Below are 21,923 nucleotides of genomic sequence, written 5' to 3' on the forward strand. Positions count from 1 at the left end.
AGGTAGGCTTGTACATATGGGCTCCCAATAACCATTTTGTTTGGACCAGCTCCAGTCAGCAGGACATGGAAGCTGTTGCTGAGGGGCTATAATCTGTCCCCAAACATAGCCTCCTTGGTAAACTGCACGGAGAAATATGTTTACGTGGGTAGGGCATCTTTCATTGGATGCAGATTCTCTAACTGAAGATTTTTTTTTGTAAAAAGTACTTTTCGGCACTCTTTTGCACTCGTACTTGTACCTGATGTACTCGTAAAATCAGTAACAAAATACTATGCATTTTGTTAAAATAACGTCTAGGGGCCAATTCACACCTCGTAATTCAAATCTGTCCATACTTACTATTGTAAGACTCTTACTTGCCATACAAGACAATAACAATTTTTATCAATATTGGCAATGCCTGCTCAATATTGCCTTGTTTGCCGTATTTAAACCCCTCCGTTACGGCAGGATATGCGCTCCAAGCTTGAAATACGCTTTTTTCCCTGTCCATACAGAAAAGAAACAGTGTCGCAACCTGAAAAGGTGTGGAAGAATGACAAGACTTCTGACCTTTCTGGTCCTGTAAAATAAATTATATATCTATGCGTTACAAATAAAATCATATATTTAAAGAAAGTTTGCAGCACTTGACCAATTGCCCTGGTGAGCTGTCTCGTATACTGCGGTGACATATTTATTTTATTTACAATTAATGGAGGATTGGCACAGGAAAGAATCACCTGTTCCTCTCGTGCCATGCTATTGCATTTTCTTAAGCTAACGTTTGTAGTTCTTCCATTAATTGTAAATAAAATAAATAAATATGTCACCGCAATAAGAGACAGGTCAACTGGGCTAATGGTCACGTGCTGCAAACATTCTTTAAATATATGATTTTATTTGTAACTCATAGATATATGATTTATTTTACAGGACCAGAAAGGATAGTAGTCTTGCCATTCTTCCACGCCTTTTCAGGTTACAACACAGTTTCTTTTGTGTGTGGAAAGGGAAAAAAAGCGTATTTCAAGCTTAAAGCGCATATCCTGCTGTAACGGAGGGCCTTCTTCTTCGTTACACTCTTGATAGAGTGGTCGTGGCCATTATGAAAACTTTTGAGCGACTCATTTAACGACACGTCGCCATTCCTCCCGTAGAGCTGCTTTCCGTAAGCATTCGCTTACTGTGACCGACACACTGATTTGGTTTGGTCAGTACATCTCATTAGAGATCTTCCCCTAGCCCTGTCACTTCCTACTCTTTCTTGCACAACTAGACGTTCTGTCGAGGTTCCGTCTCGACGAGACACGTGTCGAAAGAAGTTGAGTACCGAGTTTTGCCCGTAGAAAGCAACCGCTCTTTAATGCCAAGCTCCTCAATAATTGATGCTCAGTCCATGATATGCCCAGCATTCGTCTCCAGCACCACATCTCTAGTGCATTCACTTTCTGTTTTTCGGATGCCCTTAGTGTCCATGTGAGACATACAGCATACAGAAAAGTGGGAAATATGAGGGATCTGACAATCCTGGTTTTAGTGGTCCTTGTAATGTTCCGGAGGGATTTAAATACGGTAAACAAAACAACATTGAGCAGCCAATTTTGGAAAAAAATGTTATTGTCTTGTATGACAAGTAAGAGTCTTACAATATTAAATCTGAACAGATTTGAATTACGAGATGTGAATTGGTCCTTAGACATTATTTTGATACTATGCATTGTGTTACAGTGTTCGGATCAGGTACAAGTACAAGTGTAAAAGAGTGCCGAAAAGTACTTTTTACAAAAAATAATCTTCAGTTAGAGAATCTGCCTCCAATGGAAGATGCGCTACCTACGTAAACATATTCTCCGTGCAGTTTACCAAGGAGGCTATGTTTGGGGACAGATTATAGCCCCTCAGCAACAGCTTCCATGTCCTGCTCACTGGAGCTGGTCCAAACAAAATGGTTATTGGGAGCCCATATGTACAAGCCTACATACCTGCGGCGGCTGCTGCTTGTTTAGAGCTTATTCGTTGCCGCTGCAAAACAAAATGCGCAGGGAGGTGCAACTGCGTTAAGAAAAAACTAAAATGCACGGACCCATGGGCATATAGTGGCAATTGCGAACAATATATATCTTACTCGTATTTTAACCCGCATTTTAATCAAATATCTGCTTTGTTAATTTTATCACATTTATAATAACTCTATTGGCGAAAGTTTTCCCAACATCTATATTTATACATTTAATTTATATTTGTATATATATCACGTCCAGAAGTAATTTTCTACAACCAGAAGAATAACAACTTATCAGAAACCATCGAAACATACTTAAAAATCCTAAACGCTGCATACCGCTCTTACAATGCAGGTACGCCGCGCGACACAAAACATTTTTTTTATCAGAGTTATGAAAAAAAATGTTTAACAAGTTTACTATTCTATATAGTAGGATAACTGGGCTATTCACAGGTATTTTTTTTCTAGAGCAAATCCTCATAGTTTTAATTTTGTAGAGGATTTTCGAAATAAAAAGTGAAAAGATTTTTTTGGAATTTTTAATTTCTCGATTTTTTTGTATGGAAGAGTGAAAATTTAGTCACAGAAATGAATTTTTCATCCTCGAATTACACGAAAAAGACACCAAACTTGATATACTTGCTAGATGTATGCAGATATATAGCTTAGAGTGAGGCGCGCCGGAGCCACTTTTGCCCCCCCTCCCCTGCCCACCTGCTGGGTGGAACTTCTTGGCAACCGGGCTTAATCGGCTCAGATCATCCCCAGGAACACCTGTTCCAAGCGGTTTGCTTTGTCTCCAAAATGCAAGGTGGTGGACCTTAGAACCCCAGCTAATAACGCAAATATTTTTTAATGCAAATAGGTATATACATAGAACTCTAATAATAACTGTTGTACCATATTTGTATTGTAGACTATAATTAAGTCGATTATTTCAGGAGCCTTGCATTTCAAATAAAATGATATACCTGCCTTAGTGCCTCTTCCTATCCCTATTCATCGTCATTCACCTCCATATCGATTACTTAATTATTAAGCTGCTTATTGCGAATTTGTGCTCCGCTACTGCCATTGTTATTGCGAACGAAATATGTCATTATCAATACAGGAGCCAACCGTTGACAGGAAGTTCCGTACAAGTGTAATGTTTCTTTAGGACTGTCCAATCAAAACAGGCGAGGGTATAATAATAACACGAGCGCGCATATTTATCAACAGTTGGACCAAGCGTCGCTCGGCCTCAGCCGGGAGTACTTGAACCGCGGGATGAGCGACAAGCTGGTGCAGGCGTACTACGACTACATGGTGGACATCGCCGTGCTGCTGGGCGCGGACCGCGCGCGCGCCACCTCCGACCTCAAAGACTCGCTGCAGTTCGAGATGAAACTCGCTAACGTAAGCACCCGCCACCCGCCTCCCGCCGACTCAGATTTTACATACGACTGCTTTATGATTCGCCGACCGGTGGGTTTACGATCCCAAGTTGCCAAAACACACATTTATGTCGTGCTAAAAAATTGAAGACCGTAAAAGATATAATGGTGTCATTACGATGTGTAGGTATGAGATTCACTCTTGATATGTGACCCAATTTCTTTATTAACATGTACTTAAATCGAATTGCGTCCTTCACACACAATTCTCATCACGTACACGACACATACACATCTTAATGTTGTATTTTACAGATATCCCTGCCTCTTGAAAAACGGCGTAACGCTACTAGCCTTTACAATCCTATGACCATTGCCCAGATGCAAGAAAAATTCCCTAGGCAAGTTATATTTAAACACATTTTTGCGTTATAAATATTATAATCCATAGCATAATGTTGTATTTACTTAACCCGTATTCTTTTGTTTAGGATCCCTTGGCTGGAATATATAAACAATCTTCTTGCGCCTCATACGCAGGTCGGATTAGACGAAATTGCTATAGTCAATGTGCCCAAATACTTCTCGGAACTCGAGGTTTGTGTTTATTTTGCAAATTACTGTAACATGATTAAGTTTATCCGAGTAAAGTAATCATAATTAGACCATATTTTTAAACTAATTGCAGATTCTCCTGGAGACTACCCCAAAGCGTGTCCAGGCGAATTACGTGATGTGGCGTGTGGCGGGGGCGTCCGTGTCGTACCTGACGGAGGCGCTGCGCCGCCGCCAGCTGACGTACGTGACGGCGCTGTCCGGCAAGACCGAGCGCGAGAGCCGCTGGAAGGAGTGCGCCGACACCACCAGCGTCAGGTAACATTCCACAACACTTAAGGTTCCGTCACACAGGCGCGTTTTCCGCGGGCGGAGCGTGAGCGTTTTATATTTAAAGCGGCGCACCCCGCTCAAACGCCGCCCGGAAAATGCGCCTATGTGACGAAGCCTTAACACTAACGATATAAGTAGGTAATACTCGCTGTGGGCCATTATCTTCGTAGTGCCCGTCAAGTAATACGAGGGCCGACTGGGATTAATGCCAATATGGTATCATTGCATTATTTGAGTTATATTTAGGGTTCCGTACCTCAAAAGGAAAAAAACGAAAGCCTTATAGGATCACTTTGTTGCCCATCAGTCTGTCTGTCAAAACCAAACGGTTTTCTAGGATTCGATGTCCACCAGCTTGGCTGCCGAGCCACATATTACGTGGTTACCAGGCCAGGTCCACAAGTTCATGGTGGACATATATTGTTTTTTTTTACAATGGTTTGTCTACAATTATTTAATATGCTAATTGTTTTTGTTTTAGTATGTCAATTGCTGTGGGAGCTCTATATATCCGAAAATATTTCAATGAAAACTCGAAGGCCAACGCTCTTGAAATGGTGAATGACATCAGGTGAGTTTACATCTTACTTACTAACAGCAACTCTCTTAACTGTCCATCGGTGGACCTCATGCCTTTTGTAATAAAGAACATACGTTCGTGGATAGGTACTTAAATAAAGTTCTTAACAAACACGTAAGTTAAGCAATAATTAAATGAGTATGTTTGCAATTCCTTTCTATCGATGCAAACAATGTAAGTGAGATTGTGTATCTAGTCCCATAGAGTTGAGGTATACATATACTTACTCATAGCATGTATCTTCAAATAGTTAAAATACCATAAAAACAACAAACAATCTCATTATTTTAGTAATTTTCATGATATGAAGTTATTACTATATAATTACTACCAGCCCCTATTTTACAGCTTGGCAAAAAAGAGTAGAAATTAAAAAGTGGCAACACTGTAGTGTCATCCCTTTCAAACCAATTTGTACAAGAAAACGGGACGACACTACAATGTTGCCACTTTTTAATTTCTACTCTTTTATGCCAAGCTGTAGGTACTTCATTTTAAACCTACCCCCTTATGGGCCCTGTGGTGCCTTATGGGCTCATTTAGACGATGCGAAAACTCGCATGCGAGTTTCATTACATTGCGGCCGCAACAGCCCTGTATCTATAGATGGTCAAGCAAATCGCATGCGAGTTCGCGCGCCGTCAAAATCAACCCTAACTGGTTACTTGGTCGTTGACGTGTGTTGGTCGGTCCAGACAACAGTTCCGCAAGACGCTGGAGGAGGTGGAGTGGATGGACGAGCGCACGCGCCGCGCCGCTCTCGACAAGGCCGACGCCATGGCCTCGCACATCGCCTACCCCAGCGAGATGCTCGACGACGAGAAACTTATCAACTTTTACGGTGGAGTAAGTATCACTCGTTGTATTAATATTTCAACGGACGTGGCCGGCAGTTAGGGCTCAATTAGACGATGCGAGAACTCGCATGCGAGTTTCATTACATTGCGGTTTTTGATCGGTCGGTTGAATTGGACGTAACAGTCCGCAATGTAACTAAAATCGCATGCGAGTTCGCGCGCCGTCTAAATCAGCCTTTACGGATAACTTACGTTAGACCGGGCCGAAGCTTTCAGAACTTCGTTTTCTATGGAAAGAACCACGTGAGCCGTCATACTTAGATAATGACATGTCGGACGCCTCGGTCCGGACACGGCCCGGTCTAGCGTGAGTCATCATTTAATCGGGCCGAGCAGCATTGTTTTCACTCATTGGGCGCGCAAACAGAACTCTTAAAACAAAGCAGCGGGCTGAAAGAGAGCTTCTACGAGACCTCCCCCGACGGTTTTCTTAGAAAGTCCTATTTTCTACATACTATGCCGTACAGACTCAACTTTTCCTTATAAGAGTTATTTCCCATCTCCAACGGGGTCAGGGCCCCAAGTCTACGAAGCAACCAATCCGGTTATAAGGTACCATAACAAGCGCATACAGTGAGAATCGACAAACCGCAAAGTAAATCAAATGTCACTTACTACGCTCATTATTTAATGCCATGTACATGCCCAATAACTATTAAATTGAAATATTTAGATTTTAAAGACGTACGCTATAGGTATGCTGAAAGATCCATTTTATGTCAAAAATACCTTAAATCATTTTGGAAACGAGCTGATTTCGATCATTCATAGCTAAGAACCACCGCAAGAAAACTCACTTATATGTAATAAAAACAGATTCGAAATCAGTCTATCCGTTGGAAAGTTTCGATGGCACAGATAGGCAGACAGACATAGGCTTCAAATATATGTATAACTACTTATAAGACCCCTCTTTTGCGTCGGGGGTTAAAAACGACTGTAGGTGTAGGTGGGTGTGCTTGAATCTCCAACAGTACGGTGCGACCTTTAGTAACAAACAGACACGCATAACACATACTATAAATATCAACCTACTTACCTACGTTAATAACACAGTAATGAGACTAAATATCAGGGAATGGAAGTGACATGAAAAAGAACAAAAACATTTTCATGTGAAAATACAGAAAAATAGGTTGTCGTGATATATATTCGCAATTCGCAACATCTCATGTTGCGTGTCGCCGTGTCACGACCCTCATCACGTATGGCCAACCACATCATATTTCGATATGCCGCGACATTTTATGAGTAAGTACGCTTAGGGACGCCCTATCACGCGCTTTTCCATTTAATTCGTGTGATATGAGATAATGTAGTTACTGGCATACTAATGCGAACAAAATGAACTACTGATTTATAACTTTCTTTAAAGTAGTATAAAATAAATCATCCGAATATTTCACGACGTGTATCAAATGAGGCGATTTGAATGAATCTGTTGAAGCCCTTGCTTAAACTCTAAATAATGCAGTACTTAAGTGCCTTCGCATACTGCAATTGATGACAACACAACTTTAGTGAACGGATTGTAAACAGCATTTACCTACCTCATGGTAACCTTGAACTTACCAATGCAGGTTATAATTCATAGCCTGGCGCCGTTGGTCGGAGCCCCATGCAATCTAAAATGTATGAGACAAGTGCCGGCCTAACGACTTGAAGGGATGGCCCATAAATAATAACAAGACCGCAAGCAGCCACGCTAACACACAGTTTAGAACCCATATACTTAATACGGTTTGCATTTGCAATGAAGTCATTACAAGGGCATTTGCACGATCGAACGTGTTATGTATTGCTCGATGGACGGAATTCCGTATTAATGTACCTACATATACTTGAGCGCTTACGTAGAAACTGATGTCGGTACCTTCAAATTTAAAGAAGTAGTAGAAGTAGCGAAGCGGTCATTGTATTTAAAATGACGAATGCTCTCATATAAAAAGATATGTTTAAATAATTTTAGCACTTCTGTACTGCTACCTCTTTCTGCATACTAATTAATAATAATTTATTTAAATTATATGCTTGCCATTTTATAAAGCAGGCCTTGCCGTAACTAATAAGTTAAATACAAAAAGAAGAAGCTCTCAACTCTACTCAAAGTATACGAAATAAATAAGATAAAAGATAATTTAAAATCATTCAATAAATTAAAATGTTTTTGCCCCTAGATAGTAAAAACTTATTGATATAAACCTAACCAAATATAAACATAAAGGCAATCGGCTGCCCGTCCATACCTATTCCTAGCGAGGACCGACAACCGACTGACCTCACCAAAAACCAATATCATATATGAAATATATATGAAACATAAATATGAAAAAGTCATTAGTCTAAATTAATTGTTTACTTAATTAAGATTTAAGTATCTATCAAGTCACTCGCGTGCTATGTAGTTCATTAATTAGGATTTTATCTACATGCATCATAAACTCTATAATGCGTTCAAAAACCGCAAGTAACGGCCAGCATTAAGATATACTATTTTGTAAGAACTTAGCTCTCATGAGTGTTCCTTGTTTCAAGGCACACGCGAGTTTGCAAACTACCGACTGAAAGAAAATTGTTCACCAAACTAACGCGAGAAAAACACTCTACCTGTAAAACATTATAAATTGTTATCATTCAAAATCATTAATAAAAAGTGAATTCTTCCAGCCAATTTTCTTTTGTAGATCTTTGCATATAATTAGTCCTTTTCATAAAATACTATTCATAAGAGGACTGCTAAGCGGTTGTTTTATGATCCTACATTAAACATATACCGGGTGTGGCCTGTAATATGAGCAAAAAATTTAACCGTAGGCTGTACTCCTCATATTGACCAACATTTGTTCAGCGACTTTTAAAAATTACTTGTGGTTTGATTTTTAATACACTTTAAAGTTTATTGTAAGACGCAATGCATTGCGAATTTTGTTATGTTTAAGGCGTGACAAGCAACGTCAATCACAATGATAATGGCGTGGCGATAGCGTCCATTGAATATAATATTTATTTTGTTTGAAAAATAGGGAGTCTAAATACTTCATAATTTTTAAAAGTTGTTGAACAAAAGTGTCACCGTTTGAGGAGTACAATCTATGTTTTAATTATTTGCTCATGTTACAGGCCACACCCGGTATATAGACAACTAAAATTCAGCGCTATGCACCGCGTCTCTCGTGCCGCGCTTCGAATGAAGTTGATTTAGATATCACTGTCAGTCATTTAATTGACAGACTGAAGTGCTGGAATAGATAAACGAATAGAGTTAGACCAAGATATTTAACTCTGCAACGATTTTGATAGCACAGACTGTGCAAAGTATTATTTATACGTCATCATTTCATAGAAGTTTGACGTCTAAAATAACACTACCACAGTCCTAGGAGGCTATCGTAATCTCACATATATTGGTGTAACTCTATTCCAGTACACTATCAATAATGTAATATAGGAATTTGACGTTTCTGGTTGTGTCTCCACACTGCTTAAAAGATCTTAGATGAGATTATAGTCTGTTAAGCCATTTCCGTAAGTAGAAAAATCGGCAAATTTAAAAAATGTAGGCGCGATTAGAAATCCTCTCATAGAAAATTTGAATTTCGCGCCTTTTTATACTGATAAAGTTGCTTGACCGGCTTTAGATAGTTTATTTATAACAACTGCTCGCCCTCGTTGCCCCTATTCTCTAAGTTTGCTTGCACTGTGTTCTCAGTTAGAGATGACGTCGGACAAGCTAATGGAGTCTGTGCTGAATCTGACCCTGTTCGGCACGGAGTACCTGTTCGGGAAGCTGCGCGAGCCGGTCAACAAGACCGACTGGGTCACCCACGGCCGCCCCGCCATCGTCAATGCTTTCTACTCCTCCATCGAGAACAGCATCCGTGAGTACTACCTATACATACATATTTAGACCCCAGTGGGCCTAGCAATGTACAAATTGCAGAATATTCCCAAAAAGCGGAAACGTTCTCGAGAATGTTCTCAGAACATTCCTGCAACATGGAAATTATTGTTCCGCCATCTTGGATTTTTACCAAAAAAAATGTTTTTGTCATAAGATTTTTTGTCATAGAGGCCTCTATCTCCCGCCATTCCAAATCGCAGCGCGCTCGGACCAACTTGAAAAATTAAAAAAAAGACGGCCATTATGATTTTTTTAATGCAGTTTGTTTTGTCTCGGGGCCCTCTATGACAATTGGTCGAGCACCCTCCACCTATCAGGCAGCGTTTAAAAGTTGCCATATAAAATAAAAGTGGCCAGTTTTCCCGCAATTGTAGCATTTTTCAAAAAAAACATTTCATAGGTATCTAGGGGAGGCCGAGATTCCGTGACCAAAATTTCAGCGCGCTAGGACAAACCTGAAAAAATTAAAAAAAAGTCGGCCATATTGAAGAAAAAATGGCGGCGTCAAAAACTGCCAGTAATTTGGTCGAGCACCCCTGTCTGACCGTTTGGCCGGGCCGTCATACATTTCTCTGACCGGAAGCGGTAGACCAAAAGTCGGAATTTTCTGGGAGTAAAGACTACACCTAAAGTATCGTGAATATTCATGGTATAGGCACTTGTCCCACCAAGAGCGAGTAAGCGATTAACTGTCGGCGATTTTCTCGCTCAAGAAACGAACAAAAGATTAGAGTCCTGTGTTATTAAAAGAGACATATATATATTAATAGTCCATCGCTGGCTGTTCACACTGCCGGCGAAAACACTCGCTCTACTAGTTTGTCGCCGCGATAAGATAAAACTAGCTCAGCGGTACTCGCTCGGCGATGCTCGCTTCATAATTTGAACAAGTCTGCGACGTCTGCGTGTTCGGCTACACTGCACCGCCCGAGCGAGTGACGCGAGTAATAGCCCGTCGCACTCGAACACTCGCCTATAGCCGAGCGATAAAACAATTGGAGCTAACACTCGCTTCTCGCCGCTCGCCCACTCGTTTCTAGTTTATCGTTCTACTCGCTTATCGCTCATCGTCGGCGGTGGGACAAGTGCCTGAGTGCATTGCTAAGTGGGCCTGCACGACCCGCCGTGGACGAGAGCTTTGCGCACGTTCAATCAAGTTTGCTACCCGGGTTGATGTGTTCCACTTACAAATAGTTTTATAAATAGGTCTCTAGATTACTTTTTGCTACACTAACGCAATGGGCAACTATTATGATAGCTGTACCTACCGTTATTATCAACAAATAAATAACGATTATTTACTAGCTTTTTCCCGCGACTTCGTCTGCGTGGAATAAGTATCTATAGCGTCTGGATAAAGTCTAATGGCAATAATTTTGAGCATAATATGCTGAATTACTTACACCAATTAAAAGGCAATTAATTTGCTTTAGGTACCGTAAAATGGGGTGAGTTGGGTGAAATTTGACTTTCAAACCTCGATAAAATTTGATTTTTACATGTGAAAACTGAATGGTGTATATAATAAGTGCTTCGGACGTTTGTATTTTATTTTGGGTAGTTCCATTTCATAACTGACGATAAAGAGGAAAACCCACCTCACCCCGTAGTGCCTCGTATTTGGTGTGAGAGGGTTTTTCATACAAAGGTAATTTTGGAAGATTGTTGGATCTATTTTTTTATTATGCGTATTACTATAGCCCCATTTTAAATTGGAATACGTTATTTTTTTAGCAGTAGCCTTAAAATCCCTTCTCACCCGCCTCTCAAACCTTCTCTCCCCCCCTTTCATAACCCAACTCTCCCCGCGGAACCTACTCACCCCTTTTACGGTACATTGCTGGCGGAATTATTTTATATGTTTAATATTTTCATTGTATTTCTAAGCAAAATTCATGTCAATATACTATAATGCTAATTTCTAACCACCGTTTTTAGATATTCGCCCGTCATGTATACACAGTATGATTGTGTTCAATAGATCACTGAAAAATTGTACATCTTTCTGCAGAGTTCCCTGCCGGTATCCTACAAGGCGCGTTCTTCTCAGCCAAGCGCCCTGCATACATGAACTATGGCGCTATAGGATTCGTTATCGGCCACGAGATCACGCACGGCTTCGACGACCAGGTAACATGGAAATTATTTCGCTCTTTTATTTTACAATCAATACCTACCTACTTATTTAGGTATCCGTTTGCACAGTTCAAGGTATTTTGCTTTGGCATTAGTACCAAAAAAGGGTTTACAAACTGCTTTAGACAGAACACCAAATACGAGTATCGATAGGTATGTATGGATGTCCACGTCAACTGGCGAAATGGGCCACTAAGCTAAATACATCGCTATCGCTAAAATTTAGCTAGCTGGAGGCTAATGCGTTTAGAGCCCATCAACGTGCACACTAGCGCCACTGCTAAAGAATCGTGATTATTTAAATTGAACGACAAGTATCTATGCGTCCAAAGTTAAAACGGCCGTTTTTGGTTTTGAGTTCCTAGATCGACGAACTCTATTCTTGCACTGAAACTGCAACTTTTTTCGTTTTATTTAAATGCCTACATAAATTTGATTTATATTAACATATTAAACTTGCTTGACAGGGACGGCAGTTCGACAAGAACGGCAACTTGATTGACTGGTGGCAGGAGTCGACCAAACAGGAGTATCTGGAGAAAGCCAAGTGCATCATAGACCAGTACTCCAACTACACAGTCAAGGAAGTCGGAATGAAGGTACCTATGGGTTCTGCACCGTTCATCTTTATACTATTGATGGCCTCTATACATATATTGTATAACTGACTGACAATGTTTTAATGTGCAGCTTAACGGCGTGAACACTCAAGGAGAGAACATCGCTGACAACGGTGGTATCAAGGAGGCGTACTATGCGTACCAGGCCTGGACTCATCGTCACGGCGAAGAGCAACGGCTACCTGGCCTCGAAAAATACACTCCTCGACAGGTACTAGTAGCAGCATCAGATTAAGTGAAGTCAACGTGGCCAAAAACAACGCAACACACCATTATTTCTATGGCATAAAACGGTTGCAATATATTTAGCCACTTTGACTATTACTACTAAATCTATTTGATGACGGAATTGCTGATTGTAGGTGCCTAATCATGACACAGATACTGAGTATCATTATAACAGAATGAGTCCTCTGAATGCAAGCGATAGATAACTAATGACGTGTGTCCGTATGTTCGCAGTTGTTCTGGCTGAGCGCAGCCAACACGTGGTGCGCGGTGTACCGCAACGAGGCGATCAAGGTGCGCATCACGACCGGCTTCCACGCGCCCGGCCGCTTCCGCGTCATCGGGCCCATGTCCAACATGGAGGAGTTCGCCAAGGACTTCAAGTGCCCGCTCGGCTCCCCGATGAACCCGGTCAACAAATGCAAAGTTTGGTAGTCCTCGGAGGTGCTCAGGTGGCTGAATCGACATTGGGCTGGCCTGTCCCTCGATCGTGAACACGCACGTGCATCGTCTTACCACTTCAAAACCACACCTCACAGCTCAACGAAAACGCCGCGTGCCGATTTTTAAGCAACGTTCGTTGCTTCTACGTGAAAGTTTTCTCGCAGTACATTGCACCTGATTAACACGTGTTCAGTAATTTGTCTGGACTGTCAACGTACTAGCTCGATGGCCGACGTAGAATCACTATAGTGCGAAAGGTAGTAGTGTGGTATGTTTGTCAAATTTAGATGGAGACCTGAGTATTCAATTATATAGTTAAACCTTTGTAAATATCTATGTCATATGACTTTTAATCAAATTGTGTGTTTATAAAATAGGATCAAATGTTACACTGGGCGAGCACGAAATCGTCAGTCGATGGGTACGTTGTATAAGTAGAATTACGTTCTAAGCTTGTACATTTAAGTAGGTACAAATAAATTAAAGTTTTTAGATTTTTGTTCCAGTAAATTAAATTGTTAAAAATGTTATATACCTGCATACCGCTTGTATGCAGTCAGCATCGAATAGATGGCAATGGCCCAACTGGACAAATACAGTGTGTACATTAAATATGGGCGAATATTTATACGGTGGTTATCTAACATAGGACCTAAGTATATTGAGATAAATATCGCTTAGAAATACAATGACAATTTTAACTTACCAAAATAATTCGCGCCGCAATGTAATAAAATAAAATACACAAGTTACGAGATATTGCGCTTGTTTTCAGTATGTCGGCATGAAATGTCGTCTTTTCTTTTAATGTTAGCAGTATATTGCTGCTCGGTAAATTTATAAAATATAATTACTGTCTCATAATAAAGTGTAACTTAATAAATCTTCTTAATTAATAGATAAGAATGTGTTCCGATATATGTATTTGGCCACTTTGCCCGTCATTATCTATTTGATCCAACTGCACCTACCAACGTTCCACTGAAACTACAAGGACAAAATAATTAGTTTCTAGTAGGTATATTTGTTGTCTAATTTATTACGATTTTCGAGATAAGACAGCCGACTTGTACGGAAACTCATAGTTACTTAACATCGGCTTGTATTTATGTCTACTGTATGTATAGTATCTTGCTCCTAGCAGGTAAGTAAGTAAATGAACACTGATAATTTAATTTTTAGCATAAGTAGATAAGTATTACACTTTTGGATACAAACTTATTGTTGTGAGTCTTTAAACACAAATAAAAGAACATTTTTAAAATCACAGTCTTTGAATTTATATACCCCCTTTTAACTTGGTCACTAAAAGCTGTTACTATTAGAGCTGTCCTAACCAGGTCCTAACAGTGAGCAGAGAAATTTTGCTGCAAATATGCCTTGATATGATCGAGAGCTAGTGTCGGTCACGACTGTCACAAGCGTGGTGGTTAGATAAAAACGTAAAGTACAGACAAGGTGGTAGTAAGATTCGTTTATTTGTTCATAAATTATACATGCCAAATAGCTTACTATATAGCCGGGAGATTGAAATACAGAACTAAACCCATATACGCAGAACTCAAATGTTGCAGGACAAAATTCACTCAAACATTCGCTATTCTGAAGCAGACACACTGCGCAAGCGATAGTTCTAAAAGCATATTTAATATATGTATAGGTACACTGATTGTGACTAACCACATTTTCAAATATAACTCCTCAACACTAAATTCTTTTCTCTATAACTTTACTCCGTTAGTCTTATTTATATATTGGTATATTAGTGAATAAAAATATATCACAAGAGGATATTTTAATTATCACATCTACTTACGTTTAAGACGGTGTGCCGTCGTATTATAGGAGTCTAGTGAAAACATTTTGATTTGATTCATTATTTTAAACATTGCGTATAAGTAATTCGATATATTTACAACCAAGTTATAGAATCACGACGTTCAAAAGTATCATTGTAGGTTTGTTTGTTTAATGTAGTTTCTTCTATTGAAAAATACAAGTATTATGAGTCAATTAAGCTGCAATCCACTTTTGTAGGATTATTATATAAGCTCATTCTTCTTTTCTAATATTTATAACGAATTCCTTATTGTGAATATACGTTAAATGCAAGTTCTTATGTTTTAGTAATTGCTTTGTTTCATATAAACTTTATAATGCAGTTAGTGCGGATATTCAATGTATTACGCCGGTCATACATACGTATTAATTTTGAAACGGTATTATAGTGAAGGGCCGATACAGACCGACTTTAACATAACAGAAATTTGTATGGGATCTGCACGCCGACTGCACACCAACTGCAACGTCGGCGTGCAGTTTCCATACAAGTTACAGTCCGACTGTACAGGGGGCCGATTTTTGAATTTCGATCGAGCGATTTCGTCACTCGAAAGTCGGTGGAAAACGGCGAAATGCAAATTTTTAGAAGACGAGCGATCGAAATTTAGAATCTAGTGGTATTAAGCACTCGATTTCAATTCTATTAACAGAATTTAAGTGCCTAGTATTGGAGATATTATTTAACAAAATGCACGAAATCGAGTGGTCGAAATTCAAAACTCGGCCCCCAGGCCCTAAGTTACATCAATTGTTTTAACATCTTTGAATATAATAAACGCGTCATCGTGAACCTTCTCGAGATGCACGGCGCACGGTTGATATTAAAGGGTTAAGAAACCTGGAAACGAAAAGGATTCTTTTTAAATGTTTATTTAAACGACTTTAATGACCCGAACAATACACCTCGTACGGAGCTTAACCAGGAGAGTAAATGTGATCTCGCAAAAATATCTTGGAAGGTTTATATGACACGTGCCTAAACAGTAATCGTCTTACGGCAGTTTGATTTGAAGTGAAAATTTGACAATCTAAAAATAGATTTTTAAGTTATAGCTACCTCTACGTTATACGTGAATATTTTACAGGCAATAACTGTATGAAGAAGTATGGATCATTCATAGGATCAACGCGCTTGATACCATACTGTTGTTGATTATACTACATTTCGCAGTCCTAGGTGCAGAAGAAACTAAACAACCAGAGAATGCGGGTGCATAATAAATTCAGTTAATCATGTCTTGCAATTCAGTGAAGCTCGAGTAAACTTAAGTAATATTATACTATAATATATTACAGACATGTATCGATATTCTAACAGTTGCAACATAGAAAAGCAAGCACGTTACTTAACAATCTCTCAAATAAATGTGGAAGTTGAGAATACGTTCAAGATTCGAACCTGCCGGCCGAGGTTACAATCGCTATCGCTTCGACAACGAAAAGCTTTATATTATCTCTCTATCACTCTTCCTTATTAGTGCGACAGTGACAGTTGCGTTTCGATCACTACGGAGCGTAAGCGATTGGCATCTTGGCTAAGCGGCCTGTAGCGTAGCTTCCGACCCAAAGTGATTTTTTTGTTTGACTTTAAACTGGCTTTGAGGAAACTGTACTTGAACTCACAAAGTGTGAGGAGACAAGCAACAAGGGGCGTGAGACAAGGCCAGCCAGTATAGGAGGTCAGCACATCGGAAGTTCCCTAACAACGTAAAATTATCAGTATCACATTACAATAATCTTGGCTATCGAACAGCATCCCGCTTGGCTCATTCCGTTTACTATGGGCCAGTTGCGCTCACACCCTACCCCGGACGTCAAGTCTCGGTCTTATACTTACAACACGCCTCGACAATTGATCAGTACTTATTACAGCGAAATAGCAAAGAACTGTGTCCCTAGTAACACATTAATATGTTTCATTGGACAATAATTATAGAACGGGCCTGCTTTCTACATCTTATAAAAGCGGAAGCATTTTTAAGATGGGGCTAACGCAAATGTAGTTTTTATATTGAATTGATCCAGATGTAGTAGAAACGTTCGTATTTGTCTTGCTACTTCTGTCAAACTCAGTACTTTTTGTACCGAGACTAACTGAAATAGCAAGACTCGTTCGTACGTTTCCGTCAAAATACGATGGAAAATAATTATTCACACGTTTTTACAAAGCCAAATACTATTTTAAAAAATCACACGGAGACTAGATTATATATATTTGCAAGGGCAGACTCCATGCAAAACCTAAAGTTAGGTTGACTTACTGATAGAAAAATAAACATGACATGTCCAATTGTAGGTATAGGCATAATTACCCTGATTACCACAGCGTCAGCAGTATAGTTTAAGTATAAAATAGCTAGCGATATACTCGAAGGACCGAACCCGAAGGACGAGCGAAATTTTAAACAAAAGTATATTTTCAGAGATATTGAGGTAAAATGTTAAAAACCCGCGCAATGATGGCCATGTCTATTCTCCCGTCTTAGGTTTCGCGCGGCGCGCCGTATTTTATGTTCCTTTATAATGTCTTGGCTTTACGCCCCACCTTAAAAAATACTTCAGCTTGCTGGCAGTTCTGACAGAAATACTTGTTGACATTAAAAACGTTTATTCGGTGTGAGCGCACCCTCAGCCTCACCCTCTTAAATATACTTATTTTTCGTTCTATTTAAATAACTATGAATAATACAAACATCGAAATAATAAATAATATAAAAGATAACTTAGTCAGTAGACTGAGATCACAAAAGTGCTTATAAAATAATAAGACTAGTAAAGCACGTGTACAGGTGAATCTGTAAGATGGAGAAGTTTGACCATAACATTATACCTAACACATGTTACTCGCTAATATACAGACGGCTGACGTCTCGTTAAGTTTCATTTAATACTTATATGACAACCTTTTGTGCCCCTTAAAAATAATGTACAATATCGCATATATAATATGTACGTTGAGTAGATTGTGGAGATCGGCGTGGTTAGTCATCGAGGCTCGGCGGGTTGTCGTCGTTGTGCTGGACAGAGTGAGATTTCAGAAATATCAGGAACGCCAATAGGCGGTCTCGAGTGGCGTCTGGACTTCTGAAACAAAATACAACATCAACAAGGGAACTTGTAATGTTTTCAAACTGGCTTTATTCATTTACACAATTATGAATACAGTAAATAACATTATGACTGAAATCTAAAGTAAAACTAAAATATAACTTAATAAAATATAAAAATAACTTTAAAATCAATCTAATAACGGCGTCGCGGTATAGTACTGAAGAGGTTCGCAGCACTTCCGCACAGATTGTATCATAGGCCGATTATACTGCGTACAAGATAAATCATCATCATAATTTAAGAGCATGGTTCTTGTCGGTGTAGTATGCGCCAGTTTTTGCGGTCCTCGGCCAGGTTCTTTAGGTCCCTGTAAGACACGACATTTGCTTTTGCTTTTAGTTGTTGTGTATAGCTTGCTCGTGGTTTTCCTCTTCCTCTCCTGATACACGAGATAAATAGACGAACTAAAATATAGGGAACATCGACGGATCGTGCTAAGGAACTAGACCGCCACGGCGGGTTATATTTGGGCGACTTAGCGCCACTTGCACCATCCCACTAACCCGGGGTTGACTGATTAATCTTGGAGTTACCATGGTTACCAGTGCAATTTGACACTGGGTTATCGGCTTAACCGATTAACCCCGGGTTAGTGGGATGGTGCAAGTTGCCCTTAATTAAAAAGCATTAATTTGGCAATACTCACTCTACATCAATTTCAATAGCCAAAACTGTGTGGTGAGGTTTCCCTTCTTCATCAAACCATCTGGAATTAATAATGATTGGTTAGTGTCAATGGCTAAATAGTATTTTGTGCAACACGTACAGTGAATATAATTCATTCAAGTAGGTATGCATTCTTGCAGCTCGCTGTAAAGCCGCCATCAGATATATCGGAGCGGCCAAGGTGTTCATAAATATCTGAACACGCTTCTATTGTTAAGGTTTTAGAGTGCGTGTTCAGATATTTTTGAACACCTCGGCCGCTCCGATATATCTGATGGCGACTGTAAATCCCGTACTTGTCACGTAAGAATGATAGAAATGTTTTTTAAGGCCCCTGTACACAATGGGCCAGCGTGGACCCGTCTGGGGGACGCATTTATGCGTTAGAGGAAGCAAGTGTTATTGCTCTCATTCTACCGCATGGCTGCGTCTTTTGGAGTGGCCGGCGCTGGCCCATTATGTACAGGGGCCCTTACATGTCGTGGTTGGGGTGGTTGGCGCGCGGCGCGGGCGCGAGCGAGCGCGGGCGGCGCGCCGGGCCCGCGCCGTCGCACACCTGCGCGGAGCCCAGCACGGCGCGCACCGCGTGCCAGTACGCGCGGGGCCCGCCGCCCTCTGCGCGCTCGATGCGCACCCATCCTGCAATACATACACTGTTTTGCAGACTTGCTCGTGGTAGTCATTTACTATCTGACAACATTAAATCAGTACCTATTTATTTGCCATTCAAATTCAAAACGCAAAAGTGTATAATTAAATCATATAAATCATAATTTTTACCTGCCAAAGGTGATGGGGCATCCGGCTGGCAGTTACGGCAGTAGCAGCGCAGCTGACCGCTGGACACGGCGCGCCGCAACTCGGGATAGGGCAACACCAGGAAATGCCAGTACTTCAGCACCACGTGCAAGTGCTCGCAGCTCTCCCCCCGCGCCTCCCACTCCGCCTCCAGACTCTGCCCCTCCGAGCCCTGCTGGTCCAGACAAAGTATCCGATTCAAGTAATTGAGATTCTCGACGGAGAGAGATTCCATCCACAGGTCGTCGCGGCGAGTAGATTCGTCGATGGAAGAGGAGTGTTCCTCGGTGAGATCCGGCAAGTTGCCGGTCTCGAGCGCTAGTGCGTCCATGATCTCGGTGTCGAGGCTGTCGACGTCGCTGGCCTCGGGGTAGCGGTCGTTGTGGCGGATGTTGGTGTCGCAGCAGCCGACCGGCGCGCCCGGCTCCTCGCCCGCCCGGCTCGTCGCGCTGAACGTGAGTCTGACCGTGTCCTTATTGTCCACCTCTAAATTATTCTCATCCGGCAATTGACAAAAACTATGCGTAGAGTGACTTTTTTGTATGCATCGATTTGCGGACTCGTTGTTATCGATGGGAGTGGGCGTTATTATCAAGCTTTGGTGAAGAGCGGTGCGGTTGGTGCAAACTTTTCTGCATTTGATTTGCTTATTTTTGGCGTCGTTTTCGTTTGGAAGACTGTGCGTTGGCGGGTCGGGATGGGTGCTTGGGCCGGGTTGAGAGTACAGGGGATCTGAAGAGTCCCCTGTGAGGTTGTCATGACTGTAGGCTTTGGCTTTGCGTTTGGGATGTATTTCGGGAGTTTCGGGAGTGAGTTTGGGCATCTTATCGTCGTCTTCGTCGTCGTCGAGCAGCTCGAGCTCGGCGAGTGACTCCTCGCGCAAGTTCTCCGCGATGATGGGTAGGTCCAGGGAGGCGCCGCTCGCCACCACAGTCGGATGAAGCAGCACGGATACCTGTACGTACAAACATAATGTCTTTAAAATCTCCTCGATAACTATTATATAAAGTAGCGCTCAAAACTGTTCAGGTGTTACACGTGGACGCAAGCGCGGATCTGTGGCATGGCAGGCGTGTACCTGGTGCACTCGGCCGTAGAGGTCGATGAGCGGGTAGACGTGGCTGAAGGCGCGCGGCACGACGCCCACCACGCCCACCACGCCGCCGTCCACGTCCACCACCAGCTCGCTGTTGAAGCGGAAGTGGATCGTCAGCACAGACTGCTCGGTCAGCTCGTCGAACGCAGATGCCATTTGAGTCTTTTTCTGTAACGTACGAAGATGCATCATGTTTAAGTACCATTACATTTATTTTATAGAGGTACAAAAATTATCATCATTTAATGCCATTTAAAAATAGCGGCATGTGAATATCCAGCAAAGTTATTAAAAGTATAAGAGGTGTACAATAAATAAACTGCCTATATTATCTAAAGTAGATGTCCATTTTAGCTCTGTTTAAGATATATCGCATATATAGCATCTAGTTCGGCTGTCAAAATCGGAGGCACAATTTGTTCTTCCACTTTATACTTTCACAATCAATAACTCTTGATGCCCAATTGACTTAACTACCAATAGATCGATACTATCGACAGTGTCGATACACTATACAGTGAGAGCTGCCGTCCACTTTGTCCACGCGGACTGCGACACATTAGTCTACACCTTTAGGCATTAAAATAAAAGTAAACAAAATCTACCCTCAACTGGCTCAAAGAGCCATTTAATCGGAACTGTAACCACAAGGTACTCACGAAGGTCCCGTTGTCGTGCAGCAGGTCGCTGGTGACAGCCCAGATGGGCGGGTCGAGGTGCATGGCGCAGGGCGGCAGCGAGTCGGCGGGCAGCGCGCCCACCGCGCCCAGCGAGATGCTGCCCGACCAGTCGCCGCCCACCTTGTCCACGCGGAACTGCAACACACCAGCTCCTCTTATTGCGGGCTTCATAACGACGCCCCGACTTCATTTAAGGCTGATTTAGACGGCGCGCGAGCAATCAAAACCCGCAATGGTATGAAACTCGCATGTGAGTTCTCGCCCCGGCCACAAAAAACAGTAGCAGATTTGATCATTATGCATTTGCTTTTCAGCAGTATCGCCCAAAATAGTCGTTCTAATTTTTGATTTTACTTTCAAATGCTGACGACTTTGCGTCAGCCATATATCAAATTAAAATAAACATCATCAACGAAATCGTTTTTTTTTATTCGTTTTCAATGGGTTTCCAATAGGACACCAATGATGCATTTACGCGTATGCGGCGTTGAGAAGTGGGAATACACAATAGGTAATAAAAAACAATCAAAATATAGTATGAAATTTCCATTTCGTGGTGTGTAAAACACGGTCATTCATGGAGAAACGACAAAATTTAGAACCGTTCAACCGCAACATCGCTCAGACATAACAAACGTGACAACGTAGTCGTTAAGAAGCAAAATAAACGTTTAACTATACCTCGTTTTTTTAGCATTTGAAAGAATGTA

At 41.2% G+C, this 21,923-nt stretch overlaps 2 protein-coding genes across 9 annotated transcripts in view; one reads left to right on the forward strand and one right to left on the reverse strand.

Moving 5' to 3' along the window:
- LOC134678357 (neprilysin-2) overlaps positions 1 to 14,284 on the forward strand; it is a 58,063-nt gene extending 43,779 nt beyond the window's left edge. For all 6 annotated transcript variants that reach the window (XM_063536906.1, XM_063536907.1, XM_063536903.1 and 3 more), the window contains 11 exons: positions 3,212 to 3,388; positions 3,682 to 3,767; positions 3,858 to 3,963; positions 4,055 to 4,239; positions 4,736 to 4,825; positions 5,530 to 5,680; positions 9,401 to 9,569; positions 11,604 to 11,722; positions 12,196 to 12,327; positions 12,419 to 12,559; positions 12,811 to 14,284. In XM_063536906.1, the coding sequence (XP_063392976.1) occupies positions 3,212 to 3,388; positions 3,682 to 3,767; positions 3,858 to 3,963; positions 4,055 to 4,239; positions 4,736 to 4,825; positions 5,530 to 5,680; positions 9,401 to 9,569; positions 11,604 to 11,722; positions 12,196 to 12,327; positions 12,419 to 12,559; positions 12,811 to 13,011 (1,557 nt within the window). In that variant the 3' untranslated portion in view covers positions 13,012 to 14,284. The remainder of the gene's footprint in view (positions 1 to 3,211; positions 3,389 to 3,681; positions 3,768 to 3,857; positions 3,964 to 4,054; positions 4,240 to 4,735; positions 4,826 to 5,529; positions 5,681 to 9,400; positions 9,570 to 11,603; positions 11,723 to 12,195; positions 12,328 to 12,418; positions 12,560 to 12,810) is intronic.
- Positions 14,285 to 14,479: 195 nt separating this feature from the next.
- Positions 14,480 to 21,923, reverse strand: part of LOC134678835 (neuralized-like protein 4) — a 29,889-nt gene continuing 22,445 nt past the window's right edge. For 2 of the 3 annotated variants that reach the window (XM_063537539.1, XM_063537538.1), the window contains exons 26-31: positions 21,193 to 21,348; positions 20,516 to 20,701; positions 19,420 to 20,392; positions 19,116 to 19,278; positions 18,620 to 18,679; positions 14,480 to 17,946 (exon numbers count right to left, since the gene is read on the reverse strand). In XM_063537539.1, coding sequence (XP_063393609.1) covers positions 17,844 to 17,946; positions 18,620 to 18,679; positions 19,116 to 19,278; positions 19,420 to 20,392; positions 20,516 to 20,701; positions 21,193 to 21,348 — 1,641 coding nt within the window. In that variant the 3' untranslated portion in view covers positions 14,480 to 17,843. The remainder of the gene's footprint in view (positions 17,947 to 18,619; positions 18,680 to 19,115; positions 19,279 to 19,419; positions 20,393 to 20,515; positions 20,702 to 21,192; positions 21,349 to 21,923) is intronic. The other variant, XM_063537541.1, reaches the window with a different exon arrangement.

Source organism: Cydia fagiglandana, chromosome Z (genome assembly GCF_963556715.1).
Source record: "Cydia fagiglandana chromosome Z, ilCydFagi1.1, whole genome shotgun sequence".
Taxonomy (NCBI): Eukaryota; Metazoa; Arthropoda; class Insecta; order Lepidoptera; family Tortricidae; genus Cydia; species Cydia fagiglandana.